This window comes from Bactrocera tryoni, chromosome 1 (genome assembly GCF_016617805.1).
Source record: "Bactrocera tryoni isolate S06 chromosome 1, CSIRO_BtryS06_freeze2, whole genome shotgun sequence".
Lineage (NCBI taxonomy): Eukaryota > Metazoa > Arthropoda > Insecta > Diptera > Tephritidae > Bactrocera > Bactrocera tryoni.
The window spans coordinates 7160991-7184381 of record NC_052499.1 but is presented as its reverse complement, the minus strand read 5'-3'; the positions used below and the strand labels follow the sequence as shown (position 1 = coordinate 7184381).

Genomic DNA, 23391 nt, shown 5'->3' with positions numbered 1-23391 from the left:
GTATGTAAGTATTTAAAGTCTGCTGAACTCACTCTTGATACATAATGTGTAAAGAAGTACATAAATAAGCCCTCATAAATATGTATATATGTATGTAAATGCCACCTGCTGACAAGAGGCATATACTTTATACACAAAGCGCCTACATAGTGTACTGTTATGCCAGCGCTGCCTGCGGTTGTATGCAAATAACGAAGGGAAAAAAGTTGGAAACATTATAACAAGTAATTTTTTCATGTGCATCATTAAATCCTTTCTAACAACCATAAAATCCACAAAACACAATTTTACATGCTACTAACAAATTGTGCCACTTGCAGCACACACCGCAGCAACATACCCCAAACGTCGCGATTGTGACACGCGCAACAACAGCAAAGGCAGTCGCAACATGCTTGTAGCACCAACAAAAAATGGAAAATAAAAAATAAACCAACAACAACAACAAATGTGGGTGGCACGCTGTATGACAACAAATAAGACAGCATTTGTCGCTGACAACCTGGTGGCAACAAACCACGTGAGTGGCACAATTTAGCAGCCACTGCAAAGGCGCACAACAACAAGCACATGCGCGCACATGAAGGGTGGCTGTTTATGTATGTGTGTGTGTGTTCGGTAATTGGTGGGTGTGAACGCTAGGGAGTGTACGCTATGGAATTTTTATTTCTTTGTTGGAATTTATGAGCGCCCGTTGAAGGCAACCACGTACATGTCGGATGTACGTGTATGCGGCATGACATTTCAGTTTGGACAACTCAAAAATTAGACAATAATGCGGGCTTCGTGTTTACATTTGCATAGGGAGGAATGAAAAGTTGACTACCAGGTGATAAAATGAGCATAATATTAGGCCAAGCTGTAGTCGTGGCAATGGATATATATCTATCTTAAATTGGAAGCAGGCTGGAGTGCACAGTATGCTTTGCGGAACACTTTTTTTTAAGTTGTTGTGGTAACTAGTAGCTACTTTTCTAATATTCGCTGGAAAGTATCATAAAGAAGTGTTGCTGTTGTTGTTATTGTTGTTGTAGCGGCAGTATTATGCCAAGTTGACAGTCCGTGGCCGAAAGAAAACCCGGATCTGTTCCGGTTACGTAGACCCGACTCTTGTGGGAACGGATCGTAAGCCAGTCTGAATCTAGATAGGTAAACATATCGCTGCTTACTGCAGATAAACTTGTCACACAAACAGTCATGCCAATAAAATAGTATACAAAGATATTAAGAGATGGATATTCAAGAGGTTTCAAATACTCGATAGTCAAGGTAAATGTTTTTCTATCTAAAAATCTCTTGACTATATGATCTATAAAACAAAAATAAGTGCATATTTTGCTCGCTCTATTGCCAACTATGCCACTAAGAAATATTATTAAAACAAATTTATTGGTCATTTTACAACTGCTGACTAATTTATGAGGTGTTTTGGGGTCTAGCTGCGATAGTTATAAACAAAATTTTTAATAGTCCCTTCGACTGAAAACTAAGCTTATCACTTCGTAAATTCACAATTGTACACTTTTGCGATAGAAAGTGTTAAAAATACAAGAAGTTTAGTAATATTTTTAAGAAATGTATTCGAATTCAATCCGTATAGAAGAATACATCCAAGCAAACAGCATATGTGCAGCTAAAACTTCCGGAAAATATATGTACAAGCATGCACGTCGTACACAGCGTATACGTAACATTACAATCGTGTGCTTTACACGCTGCAGGAAATTGAACGCAAGTTTTTCATTGTATTATATTCAATTTAAACAAGGAAAAACGTTAATCTCGGCTTTCCCGAAGCTATAAAAGCCTACACAAATACAAAATATTCCATTCAAAAACTTGATTTTCAGATTGATCAGAGATTTTGTATGGCAGCTACATGCTCTAGTTAGCCGATCTGAACAATTTTTACGGAGATTGCACTGTTGTCTGGGAAAATATGCTATACCAAATTTCATGAATATAACTAGCCAAATGAAGAACTTTCACATACAAGCATTTGATTTCGATCCTTAGTTTGTATGACAGCTATATGCTCCAATCTCGGCAATTTCTTCGAAGATTCCACTGTTACTTTAGATAATAATCCATTTCGAATTTCTTGAAGTTATCTCGTCAACTAAAGCAGTTTTCAATGCAATCGCTTTACTCTGAACGTTCAGTTTGTATAGCACTCATTTCAGACCGATATCGCAAACACTGAGCAACTAATTCGCGCACATGCAGACAGAACGAACAGACAGACAAACGGCTATATTGATTCAAGTCATCATTGATCAGCATTTATTTTTATACTTTGTAGGGGGTCCAAAATTTCCTTCTAGGTGCTACAAACGTCGTGGCAAACTGAATATACCCTACGCAGGGCATAAAAACGAAACTTGTAACTCGGCCATTTCTTCGCCTTACCGTTAAAAATTGTTTTTAATTTTGAAATGCGTGATTCTTGTACACTTTTTAATAAAAAACTTCAAAATAAATGAAAAAAATTAAGATTTTCGAAGATCAGTGCTAAAATGTCAGGAAAATATTTAAAAATATCAGTCTAAACATCTTACCTACACACTTCTGTGTGTTTTCAAAATAAAGTTGATACAAATTCTGTGATATTTGGCAAAAACCAAATACCAAACCAAATACCAAAACATCGGTCACAGTCATCAAAATTTCTACAAATTTCTGTGAAACTTACTTCATGCCATGATACCGTAATGTATGCAAAACAGAAGAGTGGATGCTTAAAAGCGTGCTCTAACTTCAATTAAAATATATCTCTAACAAACTGACTTTTTCCACTTTAATGAAACTTCAAAGAGTTAGAAAAAATAAAAAAAAAGCTAAATAATATGTCTTCAGATTAATTTGTAAGTTGATTTTTATTATTCAAACGCACAATCACCATACTTTATTAGCCACATTAGAAAAAAGCACTTTCAAAGCCAGAAGCTGCAAGTCAATGACTTGCAACCGCAATTTATTTTCACGCATAGTTTTGGTTTGCAAAAAATTAACGCACATCAATGGACGCCCACTGCGCTGGATTCACGTGATTGGCATTGCAATAGTTTGTCTTTTACATATTTTTAATTGTGTTATTTTATTTTTTTGTTTTTGTGGTCGCCGCGGTGCACGCAGCAAATGAGCTGCTAATGTGCGGCGCAGCAACATTTGCACGTTTTTGTGCCACACATTGGCTTACTGCATATGTACACATGTTGCCGCGGTGCACACTGTACATGTTGCGGTGCTGCGCTGTTGCGGTTGCGCCATTTAGCTCTATTTGCGGTTGAAATTGCATTTTTTCGAAATTTGCTATTTACATTAAATTAAATGAGTGCGCAAGTGTTTACACAGTTTTTTAAATGCACAGTTTTTTCCATTTATACGGTTGTAAAATAATTCACCGCAATCGGACCGCAGCGCCGCTGATGTTGTATTTGAGTGATATGCTGCGGCTTTGGTGTAAATTTTAGAAAGTATTTGATGTCAGCGCAAATGTCAGCTACACTTTTGGCGTTTTCGCTTTTTTTTGTTGATTTTGCTATATGAAAATTGAATTCAAAACTTAAAAAACTCGCCGGTTTAGTATAAGTTCACCATTTGAGGGTCATATTGCAGCCTTAAATTGGTTGGTGTTGGTTTTAGAGGCTCTTATTACATTAACTTTTTAATTACCGTTAAGTAGCTTTTATAAATTACTGAAAAATGCTAAATTTTTCATTAGAATTTTTTGATAATAGTTATTTATCTTCATTTTGAAGTGAGTTAATTAAATTTTCGGCAATTTATTGCTTTAATTCAGTAATTACTTTGTGGTGCATTTCTTTTTGCTTTTCAGGTATTATAAAGTTATCGGTAAAATTAAAAAAATATCATAGCTGAAACCGAAATTTTTTAAGCTCATATTCCCCGTGCCTTCTGACGTACCTTTTTTGTTATCAAACTTCTTGAAAGACCGTACACATATTATAATGAAGTTGGCAGATGTATTAATATGAGTTCAGCTGAGGCTAAGGTAACACGACGTGTTAAATTACTTAATGAAATTGAAAATATTTATTGCTCCACATAAATCCATAATATACCTATAACTTCGTACTAAGGAAACGTACTGACTCCCTCTTTCCGGCTTTTCCATACCATTTTTGTACTACAATCGCTTTTTTGGTATAACTTTACTATAAAATAAAGTAAGTCTTGGAGATTACCACATCATAGCAATAAACTTCTCACTCACAGCATTTGTTTCAGTTCAGAAGCTCTGAAAACGGTCTCTGTAGTCAACTATGTAGAAGACGGAAGGATAAGGAAAAGATTCGAACTGCAGACTTGTATTTTTTCCTCGAAATTTAAGAAAGCACTAATGAATGGTGGATTTTCCTGGCGCAAAGCTCAAATACAAGGTCAACCAGATAAGTGTACGATTCTCGCAGAGATGATGCGTTGCCATCAATTCCACTCTACTTTACTCTTGAAGGTACCGTTTAAGTTTAGATGTAATGTGCTCAGTAGTAATTTTCAATTTTATCAAAGGAGTTGGTACAGTTTGGCTGATTATTTGCTCGTTGATACTAGTACGAGACATCACCTTGCTCTTTTCTATATGTTATTTGATTGTAAGGCCAGAAATATAATTATGTAAATGACTGAATTTTCAATTTAGGCTCATCTGCTTTGAAAGGTAGACGTAAGTTTCGTTTATTAAGTATGAGAAGCTTTAAAAATCAGTGATCTTTATAGACACACGAATTGCCAAAAAGCAAAGCTGTTCACTCTCATCTCTGGCTTTTTTCTCCTTTCTTACTACAGATCGCACTAATGCAAATAATGTTAGAACGGACCCTCTTTGTAATCTAAGCGTAATTTGCCTCACTTCACTCAACTTGTAGTACTTAAATTTCGCGAAATTCCTTTTTTCTAGAGTAAATATCTTACATTAAATCTTTATGTGTAAGATTACGGATGTTTAAGACCTCGCTGGCGGGTGGCATAAAACTATCGCTCAAAGTTGAGGCTGTTTATATTTTCCTTAGATTTAGAGAGAAAAGATACATGTATTGTATGCATGTATTAGATTAGATAACAATTTCAACGCTGGCACTACTCAAAGCCTTACCCAACTCTGCCTCGAAACTTACTTTGACCTTCCGAATAAATGCTGTCATGTCTTAAAAGTTCTACTTTCTAGTCTGAAAAATACACATACACTTGTGGCTCAATAAATGTTTTTGACAAAAAAAAAAAACTATATAACTCAATATTGTATTTTTGAATTTGATTGTAATTGCGGATATCATATTTCATACATCTCCTGTCTTTTTAATTTTCTATAGCCTTAAACAACATTGTTTATCTTGCTTCTAACAAGCGCTTCTATTAAACTTCCACCCGATTGGGACCACACCAACACACACATACGCATACACAATGCACATAAAACGAATCAAAGTGATTTGTCAGACATTTTACTTTCTTGTGAAACTTGCTGGCAAACAAAAAGTACGAAACACCAAAATATAATAACGGCAAATCAGTGTACATTGTAAGTTTAAAAGCAAATTTCAAGACACAAAGCATAATCGGATGTTTTTGGGCAAGACTAGGGGTAGGAGAAGACATGATTTTTTGACGCAATCAATTCACGAACAATACACTTCGGTGCCTCTCATTCGAGCCACTGCTTGCCTGTAGACTTACAAATACACTGATACAAGTTCTTTGCAGTATTCTACTTTTATTGATTTCCGTTTCGCATTTTCCCTGCACTCTTTTGTTGGCGTTGGCATGTTTGGGTGTGTGCGTGAGTGTATGCTGCAGCCTGTTCTGCAATAAATTTGTATCAAAATTGAGTCGATGTGACTTGTGATGGCACCCTGTGGGCCTACAGCGAAACTATATGGTGGCAAAGCAGAGATGAGTTGGCAAAATGGCGTGTGTTTACAGACAAGCGTGTATACGTGTGTGTATGTGACTAGAGTTATATTAAAATTCAGAGGGTTTGAGTGGGTTTGATGAGCGTTGTTTACAAAACTCATGTGGTCTTAATGTAATAAAATAAAATTGTTTGAAAATATTTTTTATTTAATAAAATAAAATAATTTTGAAATGTTTTATATGCAGAAAAAACGTATAAAAAACTTGTAGATTTTGCTGTTTTCAGCGCATATATTTCTCAAAAAAAAATACATTAAAGCAAGCTTTTATGTTTCGCCCCCGAAACAGTTTGCCAGACACGCCAGTGTTCAATCATAAACAACATACATACATATGCGTGTATGTATGTAGATAACCATTTCAGCCAGATACCAACGAAATGTTACCCGTCGACACAAACTGACGCTGCTATCTTCTATGCCATTTCTCTTTACTTTTGATGACATTAGAATGGGTTTGGTTGTAATGTGACGTAAATATAACAAAACACTGCCACATCAACACATACACACACAGCAGCTGCTGTACAGGCAAGCGAGCGGTAAGCTTGGCCCCCTATCTACATCGCTTTGTCTTTCTATTGACGCGATATTGATTGCCCAAACACGGCGTTTGTCGGCCCACCCACGCACAGCTGGGTATAGCTATGGCACACACATTGTCAATAGATGTGTGTGCGTGTATGTGCGCATTCAACGGCTCATTGTGGCAACAGGGCTAATGGTGTTCGGCAACACGCCTGATGATATGCAAATTTCCTGTGCGAAACTGTTGGGTAAACAATGTTGTATGGGCGGCACCAACTTGCTAGCGAGCGGATGTCAGCAGGCGGCAGCCGATTGCAGCTGAAATGCTGTTAACGCTGATTTATCGGTGATGGCGCTGTGATTTTTTTCACCCTGCTGTGTTGTTGCTATTATTTGCTTTTTGCGCCGTTGCTTTGTCTTTGCATGCGCTTCATTTAGCAAGCTTCACGGGGCCTCGAGCTTTCGCATGACCGTTTGGCCTTTTGGCAAATTTACAAATTTTCACTTAACCTTATTTCACCTTTTCGCCTTTCACTTTCCTCTATTCGCTTTCAACATAATACCGTTATCGTTTGTGCTTTTTTGCTGATAGCAGGCCGAATGAATCAAACTGTTGGTTGCATAATGAATTCAGAACGATTGCGCCCACATGCATACGCACTACTTGTATAGTTGTATTGAATCGCATATAATATAATTTGGATATATAATATACAAAATATATATCCATCTCTTTATATATTCATATTGTGTGCGTGTGTTGTGCCGTTCATGCTAATCAAAAGCAATTAGCGATCGCTTTGAAATCTTGCCGTTTCGACCTGCGGCATTTTCATTATTAGTGAAATTCAGTTTTCATTGACGTTGATTGCCTCCGCGGAAATTTGTTATTACTTTAATTACTTGGCATATTTTTAAATTCGAGTGGAGTGGCGTGACTTTCTATTAGAGGAAATTTCCTCCTAAATTACTCCATGTATATGTATGCGTACGAGTATGGGTCGACATACAATTCAAAAGGAAAAAGTTTCTGAAGGAAAATCATTTGCTTTCGGACTGTTTTCATTGATAACTACAATATTTCCGAAGGTTTCAAATTTGCTTTTGTAATAATGCTTTTTAATTACTGTAGTACTTTTGATAAAACCTTAATATGAAACGTTTATATGTGGACAAGTGCAAAATTTCTCAATTTACAAGCCTGCAAGTGCGTGGGTACACACTAGAGCGGGTCGTTTTACAGGAAGCCAAAAAAAAAAAAACGGTAAAAGTCATATGCGAGAAATGTTCTATTTTGATATTAGATTGATTATTCGTCGGAATCGGTCAGATCAGACAACTATATTACATACCTTCAATACAACTGATTATTCAGATTTCTAAACATCGTCTTAAAATTTGCTGGTTCGAAACCAGTTTACGACCCATTATCCCTTAGTTAAAGTTGTTCAGAAAGATCCGTAGGACATTTCCAGCATTCGTGATTTTATAGAAAATAAAAATCGACCCGCTCTAGTAAACACTCAAGTTCAATGTAATTTTGTCTAAGGCTTCTTTGTTATAATTATCGGGATGATTTGCTTAGCTTCGTTACACATTTTTATGGTGATATTTAAAATCTCGCACTTTAAGAATTTCTTATGTAACGCCATCAAGAAAATTTGCAAATCGTACAAATGTATTATCAAAAAAACGGTTCGCCCAGCAGAGTCGGTAGTTCGAACAAAAAGCATGGATTGGTTATCGGATTGGTAAATAATGCGCATACTCAGAAATATGCCGTACAGTATACATCGGGTATTGAAAGAGACCCGAATGAGTCCATCTGCCAACAAATGTAACAACTGGAGCTGAACCCATCCACTTTATGAAAGATTTGCGGAAGGATATTGGTTTAACAAAATGCTACTCGTGCAAGAATTGAAAGCGAACGACCATCAAGCGGTCGGTGAATGAGCACAAACGAGATGACCAGTGAAGACGATTTTCATAAGAAAACTTTATTCAGCGATGAAGCTCACTTTTGGTTGAATGCGTACGTTAACAAACAAAATTATCGCTTTGGGAATGATGATAATCCATCCATAAGCCATTATTGAGGCGTCGTTACATGGTCAAAAAGTTGTACGTACCATTTTGTGAATTCTATGGACCGAGGGAATCATTGCGCCATATTCCTTCAAAAACAAGGTCGGCCATGTTCTTGTACTTAATGGAGAACCCTATGTAGGCAATATTAATGATTTTTCGTGCTTGAGTTCAAGAATGTTTATGTGGACGACCTTTGGTTCTACATATCGTAGAGACAACGACCAGTCAATCAATCATTCTACCGTTGCCTTGGGCATTAAGAAATGCCAAATTTGGTAAAGATACCTTGCTAAATAAAAACCACCTGTTTCATATCGTTCAGTTTATATGGCCGCGGGATGCTCTAGTGGTTCGATATCTTTTGGGTGTTACAAATATTGAGGCAAATTTTATATACTCTGCTTAGGGCTATTATTTCAGTGCAATGTTAAAAATATATTAACTTAAAGCTTTGAAAAACGTCAACTCATTAAAATTTCTTTATATTTTGTAAATTTTCCCGACAAAAGACGAGCGAACCTGTATATTAAGTGTGGCACGAAGTTTGTAACACCCACAAGAAAGTATCGGAGGCCCTATAAAGTATATATACAAATGATCAGTATGTTGAGCTGAGTCGATTTAGCCATGTCCGTCTGTCTATCTGTCCGTCTGTCTATCTATCCGTCCGTCTGTCTGTATATATACAAACTAGTCCCTCAGTTTTTAAGATATCGTTTTGAAATTTTGCAAACGTAATTTTCTCTTCAAGAAGCCGCTCATTTGTCGGAAATGCCGATATCGGACCACTATAACATATAGTTGCTATATAAGCTGAATGATCGGAATCAAGTTCTTGTATGGAAAACTTTCACTTTTGACGATATATCTTCACGAAATTTGGTATAGATTATTTTCTAAAGCAACAATGTAATCTCCGAAGAAATTGTTCAGATCGGATTACTATAGCATGTAGCTTCCATACAAATTGAATGATCAGAATCGAATCGTATGGGAAACTTCCTCATTTGACGGCATATCTTCATGAAATTTGGTATGAATTATTGTTCATAGAAACAATGTTATATCGGAAGAAAATGTTCAGATCGGCTTACTATAGCATATAGCTGCCATACAAACCGAACGATCGGAATCAAGTTCTTGTATGGAAAACTTTTGCATTTGACAAGATCTATTCACGAAATTTGGTATAGATTATTTGTTTCATTCAATGAACATATATTGTAGTTATTACTCCTACCGTCTTTGCTCTTTTCCTCACCATATTAAGTAGTTGATGTGTATCACCCTTCTGTGGGAGAGGACAATATGACTATTGGTGCACTTAAAATCCTATAATCGCTTGATGCCCGCCACATTTTGTTTAACAGTCTCTGCAGTTAATATAAAAACAACGAATTTACTGCTACCGTACAAGAAGAATGAGTTACGGATTAAACAAGATTAATGTTAAGATTCCGCTTCGCATAGAAAAATTCTTTAGACAGGCGCAACTGCTTCAGAAAAATGTACGCTCCAAGTAAATGGAGAATATTATTCTCCTAGCAAAATTTTCTGCTCGAAAATTCTCCTTTCTCATATTGATTTAATTATGTGCCTTTTGGCTTTCTCGAAACAAAACAAAAAATAATTAAATAAGCTTTTACAAATTTAACATAGATCACATGTGTGTAGCTGAACGCCTATGTACGCGTCTTGCCAGCACCTTAATATTGTTATATAACTTCACTTTTAACACACCGTCAGCAGGAATTTGTCTCAGGCCTGTATTCAGCACATTCTTATGCCAACTTTGTTGAACTTTTTTATTTATGTCTTTAACCTTAACTCCAGCTGTGACAGCGATTACGTAATCTCCACTTTCATAACATGCTTTCATGTGCCTCTTTGCTGAATTCACGGAAGCAGGGAAAAGAAAAGTAAAATAAAATATGTTGTGAATTTAAAACGCACAAATGCTTTACAAATTTGGTTTTGACATATGTGCACACATTTATTTTTTGCATTGCCAACCCTCTTTGTTGTAAGCAAACGTGTAGATGGATTATATGCGTGTGTTGTTGAGTTAAGTTCATTAAAAATTGACAAATAGGCTCAACAGGAGGGCTAAGTGCACCAACTGATGGAGCGTAAAGAGTCAACTTGCCTACCGCCATACATTTAGCCTTATGGCAATAACATACCCGGCCTGATTTATGTATGTCTTATGCTTGGCTTTCTGAGAATATACCCAACAGTAAAAAGCCGGAAATTAGTTAATATAATTGGCGCTTAGACATTTGTTTAACACGTGACCAAGTCTTAATGTTCATTCAGAGTTGTTTGTGCTTGCTAGCCATAGCTTTGCAGTTACAGCATTTTTTGAAAATCTTTTGCCTGGTCTGAAGAGTTTTTTTTACGGTTATAGGTTCTGTTGAGACCGAGCTTTAATCTCACTTCCATTAACTTAAATACTTTAAAATATTTTATCAAACATACCGATTTGAGAAAGAAGTCACACCCATTATATCCAACAAAAGCAGGCAATTTCAGTTCCATAAGCGGCATAAGATATACATATATACAAGCTGATCTTTGTTATCACATATGGTTTCTGTCATGATTATTGGCTAAAAGCTCACAAATATTTGGTTTTAAAGAGCTTCCGATGGCTAAAAGCTTTTTAGAGCTTATTTAAGTTTTCAAATTTAAGTTTAATCACAAAGCTTTCATCAATTTGAGGTAAAAACTATTGCTGCTTTCAAAGCTCCACCAAAGTAGCAAGTCATACTTTTTGTAAGTGAAAGCTCTTCCTTTAGCGAGAATCTGGGAAGACTTCACAGAGATATATTAACTGGGCAGACAATCATCCTTACTATACATACACTGTAATTGATTCTAAAGTGCAAATATTTATCAAATTTCATTAGCAATAAACTCTAATTGTGCAGAAGCAAAAAGCTGTAGTTTTAGAGAAAGACTTCTAACGTTCTTAAAATGGAAAATAAACGGAAAATAAGATAATAAAGTGACTTTAATCTTTTTCGTAAATAGAAGAAATTTCTATATATTTACATAGCAATGAGGGAGACATGTTTGCCATCACTCATTGGAAAAACTATCTATACTCTCTATATTCTTCATCGAGGGATAATTAAAGCTCTGCAAATACCATGATATATGTTGTTGTTGTCTAACAGGAGAAATAACCAAAATTATATACATTTTGCAGCTCTGCCTGCTATCGAATTTCTACTTTAATTACTATTCAGTTCGATAATCTGTATGCGAAGCCTGCCTTCCTGCATCATATGCATTTATATTTATTTATAAAATCCACCATTATGAAATCAGCTGCCAACAGCTCTTACTCGGTAATAAATGTTATGACTTTACGGGCTGATGTTGATGCTTAAATTTAATTAATTCGCAACGCAATGTGGCTTACCTTGACATATTCAATATAAATTCAAATTTTCCATATTAATCTGCATTTATGCTCATAAATAAATCGTGCACGTGTATGGGCATGTGTATGTGTCTCTGTGAATGTGGATAATAACGAGAGGTGATCAGAGAAGCTGGAAGCTTAATGAGAAAATGTTACGAAATTAAATAGTAAATAACTGTTTTTGAAACACGACATTTTAGTCAAAGCTCTAAAGCATTCTAAAAGCCCCAGAAAGCTTTCTGATGAAAGCTTTAAAGAATTCTTAAAACTCCGAAAATCTTACTGTTTATTATTTCAGCGTTTAAAAGCAATATTTCTATTATTTATCATTAATTTGTGTAGAATCGGTAGATATGATATGTTGATTTTCATACTAAAAAATTATGAAAAAGATTTCTCTAACACTCGGGTCATAATGTTTTGTCATTTGGTTAATATCAAAAATCAAACATAAAAATTTTTGTCCTCCCCACACATAAATATGATATTTAATGACAAAGAATGAAACTGTTGAAATACACCGAGTCTTCGGTGCGCCGACAGTGCCGCGGTAATTATAACTCCGACATTGAAATTGATTAATTTCGACAACAAATGGCTGGTTAAAAACATTTACGAAATCAATGGCACTGCATCAGCATATTCATTGTGTTTATGCCTTTTGTGCAATCAAGCTTTTTATGGTGAAATATTTTTAATTTTTGCCTCATTTTTGTCTGAGTGGACACTGTGCACGTGAGTGTGTGCATATAAATGTGTCAGTGTGTGTTAATTTTGTATGTCGGTGCGCATTAACTGTCAGCTGCAGCCATCTTTTCGAATAGCCATTAAACGCGTTTCTGCCGCCAAACCATGGCTCCCTCTCCCGTTGAGTGCTGCTAGCTTCCCTTTCACAAAAACTTGCTGTGCTTTTTCCGAACTATCAGAGTTTTTTTTTCTGCTGACACATCGCAGCCTAAGAGAGCCTTGGTGTTTTTGTGCGTCTACGTATTTTGTTTGTATGTGTGCGTGTGTGATGATTGCTATGAACCAATTTATGCTGCCGCGTTTTAGGCGTTCCAAATCTTGTGGACACTAAAAGGGTACGACTAAAAGCATTGCTCTGAGGGAAAATCGTTAAAACATTTAAACGGCTTACCTTCACCAAAATAACCATAAATTAAGTTTCGACTCTCCTGTTTTAATATAAAACCATGCCAGTCGAAATCTCGCTATTCAACTTTTTAAAACCTTTATTACTTTGAATATCAATGGCAACCCGGCTGCGGTAATATTTAATAAAAACCAGAGCAGCAGTTAAGCGAGCTATTTCGTATGCTTACTTTAAACGTTATATGTACGAGTGCTCTCAATATCGTACGCCGTATACACGCACACACATATACCGTCACATATTTCTGCAAATATCTGGTAAAAAGTGTCACCTATAGGTTGTCCAATTAAAATGACGTTTGTAACGTTGAAAATTCAAATGACTTTACGCGACACTCAACGTTTTAATTGGACTTTTTGTGAGCAGCTCTCAGTCGGATTGCTCTTTGCGCTCGCATTGACTACGTATACATATGTATGTATACTTTGCTTTTTCTACTCTAAAGGCATACATGAAGTGTTTAATTTATTTGGCTTATCGAAGCTCGAATAAAATTGCTATTTCCTCAACATGTTGTTTTTATAATGGTGAGTGGAGTTTTAAAATGCCAAGAAATTCAGAAAAAACGTGAAATTCGGTTACACCAAAGCCATAATTGTTCTTCCAAATAAAATAGTTTCCATACAAAGACTTCATTTTGATCGTTTGTTAATATGCTATAGTGGTTCAATCTGCAAAATCTCTTCGAAGGCTGCGTCATTAAGCCAATGAGCAAGAACAAACGCCAACCGATAAGATATCTCGGCAAATAAAAAAGGTTCTCCCACAAAGATATGATTTTTAGCGCTCAATTTATATCGCAGCTATATGCTATTGTGACCCGATATCGGCGGTTCCACAAATAACAGCTTTTTGGAAAGAAAATAATGTGTATGTACAATTTATGGAGTTTTGCCAATATTTTTACTGACATGTGACAGGGTATATTATCTTGGTGAGACAGCAGTATCTATTTCTTCATAAGCGTCCGTTTTTTGGCGATTTTGTCCTTCAAACGGTCCAATAACGCTGTATGTTTAATAATCGCTGTTGATGGTCCTTCCTTTTCCGAGGTAGCCAATAAAAATCATACCACTCACATTTAAAAATACAGACATCATCCTTGCCAGTCGACTGTTGCGTTTTTCCAACGCTTTGGAGCGGTTTCATCGTGTGCAGTCCACTCAGATGTCTGTCGACTGTACTACAGGATGAAATTATGTAGCCACATGTCATCCATTGTCACATATCGACCCAAAAATTCGGATTTATTACTGCTCCGAAACATGAAACCGTTGTTGTTTTTCGTTAATGGTGGGCTCGCGTGGCACCCACTTTGCACAGAGCTTTCTGATACCCAAATATTCGTGAGTGTTACGATGTACACATTCAGTTGATATACTTATAGTACCTGATATCTCGAACAACTTAACTTTACGATCATCCAAAATTATTTTGTGGACCTTTTGGACATTTTCGTCGATAACAACATCTTTTGGGGGTCCACAGCGTTCAGCGTCTTCGGTGTTCATTTCACGAAGTCTATGTAGAATGAAACTAGCTCTCAAAATTAACACCTTATATCTTTACCAACGCGATGCATCGAGAAAACCACTGTGGCATGCCCCTTTGGAATACGACAAACCATTTTGCATGAAACAGTTTTCATAGCATAATCTGAAGTTCACAAATTTATTTGCATTCAGTTGGTGAAAGTACCAATCATTTGATTTAAGCTTATGTGGCTTAAGGCCTACAAGAAACATACTTAATTCGCAGATATCAAAAATTGGCTACGAATTTTCTGTAAAATAATTTTTTTTTTAAGTATTAACTAAAAGTTCGTGGCTTCAATTAGCTCTGCATATTTAAGTGCCGGTGTTTAATAGCAAAGCGAATTTGTAAAGCTGCCTTTGAAGTCGCTTATTTTACGCCAAATATGCAAGCTATTCCTTGCCGCACATTATCCATTGATTAGGCGCTTAATTTAATTACAACACATTGTTAGTTGAAGTCCACGCTTTATTGTAATATGAAATTTATATGAGTTCACAGATACTCATGGCAATTATATCATGAAGCCTTATTATTACTGCGCAGTATATTGTAATTAGAGAGTTATGTCAGTCATGTACGCATGCATGTATATGTGCAATTATATGTGTATTGGTGACTTCCTAATTATGGTCTCAACTACTAAATATTCGGCTAATTAAGGTTATTCATAAATATAATTAGCATACGGATACCCAGCAGTGTAATATTGTAGAGAAATATTGCGCAGTAAATATTTAAAGTGATATTGAAATTGTTTTAAAATTTTTCAGTCAGTTAACAACTTTAATTTATTTTTGTCGAGGCAGTTGGCAAATTTTATAGTTGAGTAGAATCCCACTCCACCAATGACTCTTCAAATTTCCAATTAGCATGCAATTTCTAACGATGATTTCGTAGAATTTTATAACAATGGATTTTAATGCGTCATTTTAGTAGTATAGACCTTCAATCGCTATGAACGAGGCGGAGGGTTCGCCGAAAAATTACGCATTTTGATTAAGCTTTTGTTACTATTTATAACTTGTTTTTGTTAACATGAGAATTTGTACAGTTTTTTGCTATTTTTTTGCATATTTTGCTTTTGAAGACAGAGATCAAATGCTGCCGTTCAAAATTCACAGTAGGAGGTGAATTTCAGTTGAAAGTAGGTGGCTGAATGTAGGTATAAGATTAGTACAGCGTTATTTTAATATGTTTTTAATCAGCAGTGCTCAAGCTGAGGTTAAAGATTTTAAACATGAGTAAATATTTTCAAAATATACGAGGGGGGAATAAACGGTAGCTGCCGTCCTATAAGAGTTTTTACCTGTTGGCCCGACATGCATCTATTTTCGGCCGTAAGTCATATTGTTAATAGAAAAAGATGTACATAAGGGTTTCATTAAGTTATCTAGCTTACTATCACCAATATATAAGGTTTATAGTATATTAAGTATTTGAAGGTTAAGGGAAATACTGATTCTGTTCAACTCAATTTTGACGTACATATAAGCGCAATATAATCAGGAAATGGACTCTTTCCGAATTTCAATAATGTATTTCATAGAACGACCGACATTTTCGACAAAAAGTTAGCAATTAGAACCAAGGCCACATATTCAGTAGTGCTGTTACACGAGAGCTTGAATTTTTGTGTTAACTAATGACAATTAAACTGTGATTCATCACCTCAAACTCGCCTAAAGAAATCGTAACTCTCATTTCCGGGAACAGATCCATAAAATTGTTTTTTCTTCTCAAAATCGGGGCTTTTAAAGGCTGCTTCAATACCATAATTAGAAAAGAATTTGCCAGATGATTAATATTATGAGATGAAAAATTTTTAATAAAAGTAGTCTTAATTTTTTTCTTAGTTAAATAATTTTGCGTCCTCAACTAAGAAACAACTCAATGCTATAAGCTAATTGCCAAGCCATTACAAAACCGACACATTGAGGCATGAGGCATCATAAAACTGGAAACTGCTTCCGCGTGTATGCTCGGAAGAATTTTCAAAGTGCCATTCTACCGTTACTTTTGATGTCATAAATTAATAAACTGAAACTTTTCTGAAAGTGTGCGCGTTTGCCGTTAGTCATGCACCTATGGAGTTTTGAAATTGCGCTTTTGCCGTTATTAGTGGAGCACAAGTGGGTGAGGGTACATATTTGAACGCTCTTGTTTCAAAATTCCACGGCAAAGTGTTATTTGCGCGTAGACATGGAATCGACAGCGACTTGCGGCTGCCAGTTTGATGGATGGTTGCAATTTTCGGTTTTGTGTAACACAATTAAAAAGTCGCAAATTTGTTGGAGGCGTTATTACAGCAACACACACACATTTATACATACATATATACCTAAGTCTTATTTAAATCGAAATTTTCAACTGAAACTCTTACATTTTGAACCTACAATTTTTCATTGGGCTGTTATTTTCCCATTTCAGTACCCCTTCATGCCGAAGTTGTCGATTTGACGCCACAATACAGCGTCTCACCCGCCGTCTTAACCAGCAGCAGCAGCAGCGTCACAGTGGGTGTCACATCCGCGGCGACAGTGCCAGCCTTCGTGGAACCCTACTTGGAGGGCTATGCCTCAACAAACGTAACCGCACAGATCGGCACGCACGCGTATTTGCCATGTCGGGTAAGTGTGTTGGAAAAAAAAAAGACAAGCTAATTAGAATCAATAGCGTTTATTCTCAAATTGCTCATACGCCCGCGCGAACCAGCGCGGCACATTCCGCGGCCTTTCCTTGCAGACGAATAAAAAATTCCTTATTATGCATCATTGTATTTGTATCATACATATATATTATCTTTAGTTTTTGTTTTTGATTTTTTGTCTTGCTTATGCCTTTGTCTAGTTATTTATAATTTCGTTTGTATTTCATGTTGGAAAACAGCTGAAGCGTGTGACTGGCCCAAATAGCGGCTTAGCAAATATATTTTGATGCGCTTTCACGTCTGCAGGTGTTTGACAAATATCAAATTTCTGACGCTAACTTCAAACAAAGCCGCTTGATTGACAGCAAAGTAAAATATTTGGATTTATTATCGTTACATATTATTAGACAAAAGCAGATATTTTTGGAAAATTTTATGGAAAACAAAACAAAAACCGAGCAATTTCTACGGAGAGTGGATTATTGCCTTAGAGAACAACTCAAGTCAAATTTCGTGTAGATATCTGCTCAAATGAAAAAGTTTTCCATACAAGCACTTCGTTCCGATCCTTCAGTGTGTATGCCATTTATGCGCTATAATGGTCCGATATGGACAAATGAACGGCTTCTTGATGAGAAAATAGCAGATGCAAGGTTTCAGATCAATATCTCAAAAAGTGAGAGACTAGTTCCTATATACACAGAAAAACGGACGGAATTAACTCTATGGACTCAGCTTCTCACGCTGATCATTTTTATACACATTTTATAGGGTCTCTGACAATTTCTTTTGGGTGTTAAAAAATCGTAGCATACTTATTATACCCTATTCAAGGTATAAAAACTGAACATTTTCTAAAATTTTATGAAAAAAATATATTAGTATTCGAGTACTGGTTGGTCACTATTTGGAAAAAATATTTCACTTTGTCCGCATTTCCTAATATACATATATTTTCATTTTCACAAAGAAGAACTTACCGTAAAAGCTATAGCAGATTAATGCATGTTTGTTTAAAACTATTTTAGAAGCTAAGCTCCAGCTGAAACAAGGCACAAAACCCTATTAAAGTCTTTAGTGTAGCAAAAATATTCTCTCTTAATTTTAACACTTTACATATCCCTCTTCATTATTGGCTTACGCGTTTACAGCCGAGTTAACTCATCATTTCTCGATTCTTCTCTTCACTATTTGGCACCAATTCGAGATACCAAGTACAGCCAAGTCCTGCTCCACCTGATCTCTCCAACAGAGTGTGGAGATCTTACTCTTCCTCTGCTTCCACCGGCGGATAATGAATCGCATACCTTCAAAGCTGGAGTTTCTCATCGAAATGGACAACATGACCGAGCCAGCGTAGGCGCTGTCTCTTGATTCACTGAACTATAGTATGTCAATGACGCTGAATATTTCGCACAGCTCAACATTGTCTATGCGCAACGGAACATAAATCTACCACAAAATCTACCTCTCGAACGCTCCTAAAGCCGACTCATCAGATGAAATCTTATCCTTAGTCAAATCAAATATTTTAAAGAAATATTCGAGCCACAAATAAATAAAGGGTAACAAAAATGAACCTGCAACGCGAAACTGGAGAGCAATAAATATAGATGACGGTAGCAATATAATATAACGTCAGACCCAAGCATCGGCCATTTGTGAGCGGATACTTGTCCTTTTAATGTTTATTAACTTGTTTTACATTAACAATTCAAATTACAAGAACAAAATAAAAAGTGCTCATGCTTAAAAGCAAAGCTTAAATGCAATGTCAAGGTGATTATGATATCATTTCGCTCTCAGGTGGTAAATTTAGCGAATGCTGATGAGAACCACTTGCAGGCGGTTAAACGGCTACAAAGATTACAGTGATTGCATGCAATGAAGCTAGTTGTACCCAAGGAATGTATTCGATAACAACGAGTTTGAAATAAAAGTAAATAAAATATGTGTTTCTAAATTTAAAGAAAATGCAAAGAAGCAACAGAGTAAATACTACAAGGTGTGTTCCAAAGTAAACATGACTTTTTGAATCTAGCGCCCCCTGGAGGCGCCATATATATGTCGACTGGTGCGTTAGAATTTGCTATTCTTATCGATTGTCCAGTGAGAATTTCATGACATTTCATTGATTGCAAGTGAAGTTATTGCGTTTTAAGTGTCAGTATGTTTGTCTCATCGGTGCGAAAATGAGCTTCGAACAAAGAGCCAACATTAAATCTTCTTCTAAAACTGGTAAAACCTTTACCGAAACGTTTCAATTGATTTAACAAGTTTATGACGATGATTGCTTATCCCATAGCAGAGTGCACATTGTCAAAGCGGTCGTGAGGACATAAATGACGATCAACATGTGGGCCAATCAAAATCCGTGATCACTGGATATTCCATCGAAACTGTGCGTGAACTTATCAAAAATCAGCCGAAATCATCATTGAAATTCATGGAAATGGAATTGAACAAAACATCGACTCATCGCATTTTGACTGAACATTTGGGCTTACGAAAGGTGTGTGCACGGTTTGTTCCGCACAAATTGACTGACGACCAAAAATTGCTCAGAATCCAACATTCGAAGGACGATTATTTGACCAAAAGTCACATTTTAACCATTAACCACTCCCCGTATTCACCTGATATGCACCGGGCGATATCTTCCTTTTCGGAAAATAGCATTTGCCCATGAAAAGAAAGTGCCATGGAGACGTAGAGGCTATTCAAAAGGCTTGCACCGGCATGCTGACGGCCATACCGGCCAACGAGCTAAAACACACGTTCGACATGCTTTTGGATCGTGCAAAAAGCTGTACTGAAGCAGAAGGAGACTATTTTGAATAAAATAAATTGATTTTGCTGAAAAAACCATTTGTTATATTTTTTTAAGTCTTATTTACTTTGAAACGCACCTAGTATTTTATTTCTATAACTAAAAAAGAAACTTGAACTATTCGAACACTCATATTACCAGCTGCTGTCAGAAGAAAATTGTCGAATAGTCAGACATACTTCATCATTCTGCGCTAGTATGACGTCACCAAGGCAACGAGTCACTCTGTTCTCTATTATGCTGTTGTGCTTTAATTTATTTTAGTCGCCCAAAACGCCGGTCAAATTCATTATAAATACATGCCGTGGGTATAAAAATTATTTACAGTTAAAAAAAAAACCGAACGTAAAAATCAGGAAAATGAAAGCTTAAGTGTCATTAGGTTGCTGTTAAAAAATAATGAAATACCCAACTAAGGTTAGCGAAACTGTAGAGGAGATAAAACAAAAAACAATATTTTTGCGGCTAACGAGATTGCTACAAGGCACAAGCAGATGAAAGTAACGGTAAAACGAGAGCTGAAAGCGAAAAATTGGTTTATCAGCAGGTGATGTAATGTTGCCGTGGCATCGTAGACAAGTCAAACAAATTTAATTAGGCAGAAGTGGCCTTCACGGTAGCTATGAGGATGCCAAAGCGTATGCCATTGAGATTGAAACTGAGAGCGCTTGTTGTTGCAGCGTACAAAATTAATAAGACCACGTTTAAGCGCTCGGATTACCTGATGATGGGTTTCATAATTACAAAAGATTATTGCCGGGTGTTAGCAGCACAAAGTCAACAGCGCTGCTCGCAAATGCTTAGCACCTTATATATTTAGATATTATATAATATAATAATATACTAGTTGTATATATATAGCATAGTGCAATGAACGAAATACAATTTGTATGAAATGCTAATCTCGCATTGCCGCACACAAAGCAAATATTTACAAGGAAATGTGTTGCAGGCTTTGCGTGCCTTCAACAGAAGCGATGAATAACTAAGCTTTTATAGTGGCAAAAGGTGAACTCCAGCAGATAATTGAATTACGAAAAGTATTTATTTATTTATTTAAATCAAATTTCTGTTGACAAGTTTTTGCCACAAGGTCGCGTTGGAATTTTAATGAATTAATTTCACGATAGTTGATAATTAGCGGTGAAAGCATTGGGACTTCAAAGCATTGGGAGAAGCTTTCAAACCTATTCAGCACTATAAGAGGCGGTATTTTTCCAAAGAGTCTTTGAGAACTATGCGTTTTCGTATTACTGCCACCAAATCTTAAGTTTCAAAACGGCATACATTTTGGCTAACTGTCTGCCTTCTATGCATTTCACTTCGCCCATTGAAAGCGAGTCCTTTGTGTTCAAAAACTCATTTACATTTAACGCCAAATTTGGTTGTGCCTTGCGCCAGCTGCTGCTGCTTGAACCCACAGCGTTGTTAATTTTCGGTGAATGGTTATTGTGTGAGTAACTGTGCAGATTTGTGTGTGTGCCTGTTGTCTGTCGCACGGAGACGTCGACTTAATTAATGAAATTTGTAGCTGCTAACGGCTGCTGCCTCCAGTTGCTAACAGCATTTCCCATTCACTACTGTCATTCGTACAAAGTTCAGCGTAGCAGGTGATTTGCATATCCTTTTGTTCGCGTAATTGGAGTGTCGCATTGCCGCAACTACAACGACTACGACAACAACAACAATTACAACTACTGCAGACTCTCACCCTCCTATTCAAATATGTATGTATAGGTATCTGTGCGCGCAAACAACCTGGGGATTTGTTCTAATGACGACATCCTTTCTTTTTGGGGGGCATTAATGAAATCGATTCGATTTTCGAAAAGTTCTTAATTAAAAACATGCGTTCCAATTTGTCGAAATTTCAATTTATTTAAATTTATCTGACAAGCGGCAGCAGTTATTATCACAACGCTGTGTTTACAGTGAGGTCAAGCAGGAAGTGCAAATACCATTCACTTTTGCATAGCCAAATCTAAGCGTGAATAAGTGTGACAGGGTGTTTGTGCAGGAGTAATTTAATATATTATAATGGTGAAAAGCAAATGATTTCGTTGATTGGATTCTATTCATGCATATTTGAATGAGTGAGGTAATACAAGAAAATAATTTTCTGTATTTAATGGCACAAAATATTTCCTATAACAAAGTTATAGTAGAAATATGTGAAGATTTGTACGTACAAAGTAGACAAGTGCAGAGGCTTTTGAAAATGAAATGCGTAGTAGTGCATGAAACTTATCGGAAACGAAAGAAGAAATAACAACTACTAAGTAAAAACCAGTCCGATCTGAGTTCAGGAAAAGGAAGCAGCATGGCTGAAATTTTTAAGGGTTAAAGTTGCTTTTACTCGATTTTCGGTAAAACCACTAGTTTTGTAGAAAAATTTATATGACAATGTTGTAGGTAATGAAAATATCTACAACTCTTGCATACAGACTTTTTTCACATAACCTCAAATTTGATGTGATGAATACACATAACCCAGTTTTCGGGTTTCCTATTTTTATCTTCAGCAAAATTTTTTTGCTTTCACGAAATTTTGCGTAAACTTATCTTATTGTGTACAAGTATGTTCTGGAACTCAAAGTACGACGAACAGTCAACGTAATAAGCTTCCCCGTTGTACTTTTGTCAGTCAACCACATCATCGTAGGCTAGGTCAGGTTACGCTGGCAGGCTCGTGAGCCACGCAGAGACCAGTATGATCCTTAGCGATGACAGACGCAGTGCTGTTTCGTTAGTCAAGAGAAGTAATCATCATTCATGATGCCAGCGCTCGAAGCGAATTTCAATAGGTTCTACGAAGTCACCATCATTACCTCTTCCAGTGTCTGTCTGTCTGTCCAGATTCGCACGATATGGGCTCCCAAATGTTTTAAACATTGCATCTTGATCTTTTAGCCCCATAATGCAGACATGTGCTGCCACCAGACTGTGACCAGAGTTTGTTGCAATTATATTTCTACAGTTTCTTTTTTCAGGAGTGAGTGGGAACCTTGCATATTTTAGACCTACCGCAGTGTAAAACACTTTCGTAGTTTTGCATCCTGATAGACCATACCATCGAATTTTCACAATCCTTGCCATGACCTTGTTCAGGTAGTCGTAAAGACAATAATTGGGTTTATCAATGTCAGTCACATTATTACATGACAGCCGTACATCACTCTGGCAATCTTCTCCGCTATATCATTGTCATCGATGTCTTTTTGACCTGGCACCCATTACAAGTGA

At 36.4% G+C, this 23391-nt stretch overlaps 1 protein-coding gene across 4 annotated transcripts in view; it reads left to right on the top strand.

Moving 5' to 3' along the window:
• LOC120767708 (zwei Ig domain protein zig-8) overlaps positions 1-23391 on the top strand; it is a 197259-nt gene that overhangs the window by 123118 nt on the left and 50750 nt on the right. For all 4 annotated transcript variants that reach the window (XM_040093914.1, XM_040093931.1, XM_040093907.1 and 1 more), the window contains one exon: positions 17099-17298. In XM_040093914.1, coding sequence (XP_039949848.1) covers positions 17099-17298 — 200 coding nt within the window. The remainder of the gene's footprint in view (positions 1-17098; positions 17299-23391) is intronic.